Here is an 8,476-nt window from a genome sequence, read left to right as displayed (position 1 = left end):
TTATTTAGATTCTTTGGCAAGATTTGTAAACATCTGCTTAGCCCCGTCCAAAATCTGCTTGGTCCTCACTCCATAAATAATGGGATTGAGCATAGGTGGGATGACCACATAGAGGTTAGCCAGGAGGATGTGGACATAGCGTGGAATGCGTTTCCCACCAAACCTATAGGCAAAGACAGAAAAGAGGGCAGGGATGTAGAAGAGTAGGATGACACAGACGTGGGAGCCGCAAGTGCTCAGGGCCTTGGACCGGGCACCTTGAGAAGGGAGGTGGAAGATAGCTCGGAGGATGTGAATGTAGGAAACAGCGATAAGGATGATGTCCAGGCCTGTGCAGAGCAGAGCAGCTGCCAACCCGTACCAGACATTAGTGGAGATATCAGAGCAGGACAGACGGGCAATGCCCATGTGCTCACAAAATGTATGCACGATGATATTGATCCGACAGTAGTGCAGGCGCTTGAGGAGAAAGATGGAAGGAAACATGATGATGAAGCTGCAGGTCAGAGTGGCAGCGGCGATATTCCCAATGACTGTGCTGGTGAGGATGGTGGCATATCTCAAAGGGGAGCAGATGGCCACGTAGCGGTCAAAGGCCATTGCCAGTAGGACTGCAGAGTCAGCCACGAAAAGGAAGTGGATGAAAAACATCTGGGTGAGGCAGCCATCAAAGGAAATATGGCTGAAACCTAGCCAGAAGTTGGCCAGTGCTTTGGGCATGGTGGAAGTGGAGAGCAAGATGTCAGCACTGGCCAACATGGACAGGAATATGTACATGGGCTCGTGCAGGCTTGGCTGGGAGAGGATGACACAAATTAAAATGCCGTTGCCTGTCATGGCAGCTACATACATGGTGCAGAAGGGGGTGGAGAGCCAGATGTGGAGGTGCTCCAGTCCAGGGATGCCAATCAGGAGGCAGCCGGCCATGCGAGTATCAGAGTTGTTCACAGCAGCTGTGTTGCTAGCAGATAAAAGGGCCATGATTTTCCGCAGCGCCCTCGCCTGCGCCATAGGAGAAAAAGAGCTTCAGACACTGTACATTGACTGAGAGCCCTTATGGCTTGCAGTCAGCCACGAGGTCAGCACACACTCACAGGGTTCTTCACGTGTGTGTATTCTGTACAGGAAATCACATGCAAGATCTGCACAAAGCGCACAGCTCTAGGCCCTGCCCACAGACAGGCTCTGTGTCCTTATTCAGAGACTCCTCGTGCAGCTATAAGATATTCAGGCACCTACAGGGCTCGGAAACATTGCCAGTGCCAGTAGAGAGCCACAGGTTCTGAGAAGAGCAGGGGTAGCTAGAAAATCAAAAACAATCTCTGTAATCTCTACGGGTATGTGAACTGGAATGAGGTCTGCAGAAACCCCAGGCTCTGCACAGAAGGGCTGCAGTCTCGCCCCAAAGAGCAATTGCCCCTGCCTAGCAGACTATGTGGGAAGTTAGGGTTGGGGGCGGTGTGCCCTGCAGACCCGAGTCTCTCTTCTGCCAGTCACAGATGCTCTGACAATTACAGAGGCAGTGAAGGCAGCAGTGGCATTTAGAAATCACACTGGACAGTGTGAAATATTCTGGTTCAGAGATCTCGGTCAGTGAGACTGAGATTTTGGACAAGATACTGTCTTTTCTAAGAAACAATTGTTTGATCTTGAAAATGAGCATAAGTGTTGTCCCAGAGGTGTGTCACATTAAATTTTGTCTGTGGAAGCCTTATTAAACTGTGTAGTGCTTCTGGAGTCACCTTTGTGGCTCTGAAGTGTGGTGTCATCACCCAGAACATGAAGGAAGTTGTGGATTCTTCTCAGAGCGCCGTCCCCGGGCCAGCATCGTCCACGTCACCAGGGGACTTGCAAGTTCTTGCACCACAGACTTTATGAATCAGAAACTCTGAGGTTGGAGCAGCAATCTCTAATTTAGCAAGATCACCCGGTGATACTAATTCATGCTGAAGTTTGTGAACAACTGATGCGAGGACTGATGTTTTCACTTTCTCCTCTATCTAGTCTAGATGTCGATCTCATAGGGCCAGAAACTTCTCAAATTTGATAGTTTCTGCTGCATTGTCCGTGAAAATGCTCGGGCTTCAACTAAAACTAAGTAGTGCTTTCCTCAACTCACATCATCAGGATGTGAAGAAAATGACACAATCATAGCAATAGCCTTTACCACACGTTAGACCCCTTGACCCCTCCTTGATCCTATTAAACTGTTCTCACAAAGGCGATGAAACCTTTACCGCCGCCCAGACCCCTGTTCCTGCCTCTCAGTTGAACTTCCTTCCTACCTGACTGAGACTTCGGGACTGTCAGGAGCCAACTCCTCGCTTTATTATTACACTCCTATAAATTTATCTTTTATCTCTGCAAGCATTTCTCCACTCAGAGAAAGTAATGTCGATGCCATGCCTGCATTTTGATGTCTCCTCCCTTAGAGCTGTGGTACATTTTCACTTTACCTAGGCACAGGAAAGCTCGTGAAGTCATTTACTTATTTAGAGAGTATAAAGACAATATAAATCAATTATTTTATTATCCTAGTCACAAACAACTATAAATTCAAGTGAACATTTTCTTTTTATATTTAACTCAAATTTTCAAAGCCTCTGCATTAAGATGTACAAAATATTGCCAGAAGAGATTTTTTTAAAACATAAATAAATGGAGACGTATATCATGTACCAGATCAGAAGATTCAATGGCTTGTTAAAATATAAATATAAGTTTTCTCAAAATAAATATGTAGTTTTTAATTTAATTTAATTTCTCCAGCCTTATTGAGGTATAATTGACAAATAAAAACTATATATATTTTAGGTATACAATGTGATAATATAATATATGTATACACTGTGAAATGATTACCACAATCAAGTTAACATACTCATTTTATTTTTGTGGGCTTATCTTAAATTACTTTTAAAAATAAGCTGGATATACACACACCATACCAAAAAACACACAAGAACACAAATATACATATATACACATTTGTATATATGTGTATGTCTGTAAGTGTGCACATGTGTGTAAGTATTTATGTATGTATGTACATCTCCAAGAATAATTTGCCCACCTATTCTCTGAATCCACTTTCTTTCCTACCTCCTCAAGGACTTTGTTCTATCAATTATCCCCTCTTTTCTTTATCATCTGTTACTCCTGATTTCTTGAGTATTTACATTTATGAACATTCAAATACTTTTAACCTTGAAAGTAGACAAAAATTTAACTACTATAATAAGAAATTGCTTATTCACCTAGCTTGTCTCACTTTTTGTTCTATCTTCTTTCGTCCAAAATCATACCTTTCATTAGCTACTCATTTTGGCTTTGATTTCTTTGTCCTCCACTGGTTCTTCTCTTGCCCCTGAACTTCCATCCTAGTCCTCACAAAGGGCTCCTCTGTCCTTGCAGGCTGGACACCTGCTGGTGTTTCCTACTGGTGTCTCTATGCTCCCCTCACTCTTCATGCTACCTGGCCAAGCTGCTCACCAGCCTTGGCTTCATTTAGCCTGCATGTACTAAGACCTCCCAAATCTACAGTTGCCATTTATATTGCTTTTCAGACTCCAGATCTGCTTATCCGAAGACCTCCCCACTAGTCTCCTAGCCTGCAGTCCTTTCAGTATCTATTTTATTTCCAAAAAATCATTTTGAGCACATTACATACTTGATTACAGATAATTTCCCGTTGCTTAATAGATTCATATACACATGTTCTATGCTTTCTCTACTGATGTTGGTCAAGATGCACATCTCCAAACCTGCCCTTCTTTCTCTGTGGTCTTTTGTGCATTCCACTTCCTCTGTCTCCACCCTCCTCATTAATCTAGCTAGTCTGTATTTCTCATTCAGGAAGACTTTTCTCATTTCCCAAGGCTGAGTTATGCATGTCCTCTGTGCTCCTATATTCCCCTGCACTTATCTATTTCTTTTTCAAGCACTTATCACACTGAAATATTACCATCCCTGATATATCATGCAGGACACATACAAATACCATAAAAATCAGGCGTTTATAATCACAGATCTTCTGTCCTCACATTATTTTCTTGTCTGTAGTCTGTGTCATTCATTGCGTTTATTCTTTCCACAGTATCACTCAACACACTCATCACTACATGCTCCCACTTTTGTCAGTCACATCAGCACCTGCACAAAATTTTCTTCTCCAGTTTCAGTTCTCCATCTAAATAATCAACTTCCAAGGCAGGCTTTGTTCACAGTTTCTTCCTATCATTTATTCATGTGACTTCTGCTTTCATTCCAATTTAGGCGTCCATTGATGTTGACTCACCCCCAAACTAGGGAGCAAGTCCAAGTACTCTGCTTAAATTTATCTGTCTGATAGCCTTCTTTTTCAGAACTTCTACTTTTTAAATGCCCAATTTTCTTGCCCACTGATTCCTGCTTCTGTCATCTTTGGAAAAATTACCAGAAAAAAAGTGTCTCTTCTATGAATTCCTTTTTCTACCTGTTTTTGAATCCTTTCCCTGACTGCTCTGCCCAGGAACTTTGTTCTTTTAAAGTGGTCCACCAAATGCAGTAGAATAACTTTTCTTGCCTTTGCTCCTTAATGTCTAAGGGCAGAACATCGTGTTTACGAGTCTTGCATCCTCCTTAGGAGCCAAGGATCACTTATTCATCAATCTCTCCATCCTCACCTGGACAATGACCCTCCAAACTTCTCCCCTTTGACTTCCCAGGAAAACACAATTCACTCTAGCTACCCCGGACAAATTTTTCTTTCAGCCCTCCACTCCTTGAACATTGCTACAGAGCTTTCCACTTACCTGGTTCCCATTCTCCATCCATCTTGCTGTATTAATAACCTCCTCTCAATCCTGAAATATCTGACCCAGACTTACCTCCCCAATGCCACCTTCTCGGACTCACAGTTTCTCAATTCAACATTTCATACACAGCTGAGGCTTCCTTAATATACAGAACTGAATCTCGGGTCTTGCTTCATATGGTGTTTACTTCCTCTTCTCCTTTGGGAGCAAAAATTCTCCTCCCTTTGTGTTCTTCCCTTCGTCATTCATACTGTAGTGTGTGTCAGTTCTTCATTTCTTTGTGTGGCTGAATAATATTTTAATGTATTGAGGTAACATATTGTGTGCCTCCATTTGCCCATCAGTGGACATTTGGGCTATTTCTGTCTTTGGGCTATTATGAATAATGCTGTTGTAAACATGTATACGTCATGGTGATTTCTCCCAAGCACTTCTGGAACTTGAGAATCACCTGTGGTAACATGAAGGCAGACGTGGCAGCTTCTTCATTCTGGTATTTTTTACGGTTTGACCTCAGATACAGTAGTTTCTTCACTGAAATATTATTCTAACAGTCCTGGCTCCCTTTTCTTGGAACCTGTTCTTTCAACTCTTTCAAATGTATTTTTAAAATTAGTATCAAATTATTCTCCAGGATTTCTGTATCAATTGACAGTCATACAAGTCTGTGTGTACCTTGTATAAGACCATCCTTTGCCCCATAGTTAAACGCTATTCATTCAATTTTATATATATATATATATATATACATATATATATATATATGTATATTTATTTATTTATTGAGAACTTGCTGAGGATAACCAAACAGAGAAAGCCATTGCTCTCATGGAACTTACATTCTAGAGAAGAGAGATAGATACTAATAAGTAAATAAACAAATGAATCATCATATGACAGGTTGTGATAAGTGTTATGAAGGAAAATAAAGATAATGAGGTTGAGAATAATGGGGGCAGCGAGTTAGTGCTATTTTAGATTGGGTCATCAGGGTGATATTTAATCAGAGACTTGAATAAATTGAAGGAAGCAAACATTCAGAGTTCTGGTTGAAGATCAGTCCTAGTAGAGATAAAATTAATTGCCTCGAACCTAGAGACATGGGCTTGCTTGGAGTATCTGAGGACTAGGAAGTGGCATACTGTGGCTGGAGAATCAGTGGGGGTGAGCAGTTGGGTGGGAAGAGGCCAAACCATGCCGAGTTTTGTAAGTCATGCAATATAGATTATAAATTTTATTCTTAGTGAGCTAGAAAAACATAGTAAGAGGTGTTTGTTTGTTTTTTTTAAAGCTTTTTATTTTGAAATAATTATACATTCACAGAAGTTTACAAGAAATGTGCTGGGAATTCCCAAGCCTTCTATTCCAGCCTTTCCTGTAAGTTGACCTCTTAACAACTATACTACAGAATCAAGCCCAAGAGCTCGATCGGCACAATCTATACAGCTCATTCCAGTTCCGTCATTTATACATGCATTCATTTATGTGTGTGTGTGTGTGTGCAGCTCTGTACAGTTTTATCACATGTGTAGCCTATCATAACACCACGAAAATCATGATATTCAGCTGTTACAGGACCACAAGCTTCATCTCCTTTAGCCGCAACCATCCCCTCCCTCTTCCCTAACCCTTGGTAACCACTAAACTGTTCTCCATTTCTATAATTAGGTTATTTTACCAATGTTTCACAAATTTAATTATGCAGTATGTTTTTTTTTTAGTCGGGGGATAGCTTTTTCACTCGGCAGAATTTCTTTGAGGTTTATCTAAATTGTTGAGTGTATTAATAATTTGTTTCTATTTATTGCTGAGTATTATTCCACTATGAAACTGAACCACAATATTAAACCATTCACCCTTTGAAAGACATTTGTATAGTCTTCAGTTTTTGGCTATTGTAAGTAAAGCTTTATGAATATCCAGGTACAAGTTTTTTCATGAAAATATCTTTTATTTCTCTGGGATAAATGCCCAAAGTTCCTGGGTCATATGGTAAGTTCATTTTTAGTTTTAAAAAGAACTGCCAGGCAATTTTCCATAGTGGTTGTTGGGAAAAAATGGAACTGAGAAGTTATATGTTATGACCTATATGTTTAGAAATATTACTGGCTTTTACATGGAAAGTAAACTGAAGAGACACCATTTAAAAAGATACTACAATATTCCAGACAGAGATTATGGCCAGGTGGACTAAAGAGGGAAAGTTAGAGTTCTTGGAAATTGTCAGATTTTGAATGCATTTTGATAGTAGAACAGAGTTTAAATGATGATCACACATGTGATATAAGAGAAAAAATCAAGGATGATTACGAGGCTATTGGCCTGAGCAACTGGAATAATGGAGTCACCACGGTGATAGAGATGATTTAAGGACAGGAAGGAAGAGTCTGATATCGGGCATGTCAGCCTGAAATGCTTATCAGGAATCCAGGTGGCATGCTGAGAAAGCAGCTGGATTGGGGAATCTGGAGGATACATTTAGGAGTTAAACATGAATAAATGTCACTTAACGTGCACACACTGTGTCAGGTCAATCTCTCTGGAGAAAAATGAGGAAGAGAAGAGGAGACAGTTGGAGACTGAGTACTGGGATAGTTCAAAATTTAGGAAAAGGAAAGAGACAGAGGACCTAGAAAAGGGAACAGTACAGAGCAGCCAGTGCAGTAGAAGAGGGGATGGGAGAAAACAGAAAAACCCAGACACGAAGAGAGAAAAATTAAGTAGGTGAGAGTGTTTACAATTGTCTAATGTTGCTCATTCATTGAATAAAGTAAAGATGAAGAATTGCTCATGAGATGAGGTATTATGGAGGTCACTGGGCACAAGGCAGAAGGCAGTTCCAGGGGATGGTAGAGACTGAGAGTGTTTGGAGAGAATGGGGAGAGAGAAGTGGAAACTGTAATGAGGGAAATATTTTTCTCATATTTTTACAGATTATTGCAAGAGAAGAGAGAGATGCCAGTGATTTTTAAAACATTAATTTGCATCCTGTTACTGAAATAAACTCTTATATTAGCCATTTCTAGCACAGAAAACTTACAAAGATAGTACAGAAAGCCCTGTAATTAATAATAAGATATTATTACAAATCTTACTTTATGACACATTTGTTATAATCAATGAGCCACTACTGGTACATTATTATTAATTAAGGTAGAGATATATTAACTCAAGTCCATTTCTGATATAATGTGTAACAGAAAGATTTATTCCTGTTTACACTGTATTTGCAGTACAAATAGTGGTGTATAATTCTTGAAGATTATTTATACAGACAAGTAACCTTACAGTTCTTTGGTATAATAGATAATATAATGTATGTATCCATGTATATCCTTTATTACATACAACAGCTAATAATAATGAACGCCTTTGGGGCATTTAGTGTATGTCTTACAGATTCAGGAAATAACTCATGTTTATTAGGAAGAGCTGTAACTTAGACTTATTTTGATACAGCTTTCTAGAATGGCATGCATCTGCCACATTTTCAACAGCCACTTTATAATTAAATGTATTTGTTCCAAAGAATTATAATCTTGCTGGTTTGATAAAGAGACCAGTCAGTAGTAAAGACAGTTTCTGTTTCTGTGACTCATTGTTTCTTAGGGACATTTTGTTTTACTTGGTTTTGTGCTCAGACTAAGATATACTTATTCTATATTTTCAAATTGTCTATG

The 8,476-nt window shown here is 39.8% G+C and overlaps 1 protein-coding gene across 1 annotated transcript; it reads right to left on the bottom strand.

The window, feature by feature from the left end:
- Nucleotides 1-1,011, bottom strand: OR52B6 (olfactory receptor family 52 subfamily B member 6). The gene has a single exon (XM_006203437.3). It carries the CDS (start codon nt 1,009-1,011, stop codon nt 1-3), a length of 1,011 nt encoding a protein of 336 aa, XP_006203499.1.
- Nucleotides 1,012-8,476: the final 7,465 nt, after the last annotated feature.

Source organism: Vicugna pacos, chromosome 10 (assembly GCF_048564905.1).
Source record: "Vicugna pacos chromosome 10, VicPac4, whole genome shotgun sequence".
NCBI classification, from domain to species: domain Eukaryota; kingdom Metazoa; phylum Chordata; class Mammalia; order Artiodactyla; family Camelidae; genus Vicugna; species Vicugna pacos.
Note: the sequence above shows the minus strand (reverse complement) of the source record. Positions and strands in the feature narration are given on the sequence as shown.

Coding starts and splice junctions, on each gene's coding strand:
- OR52B6 (XM_006203437.3), bottom strand. CDS start 1,011: ATGGCGCAGGCGAGGGCGCTGCGGAAAATCATGGCCCTTTTATCTGCT.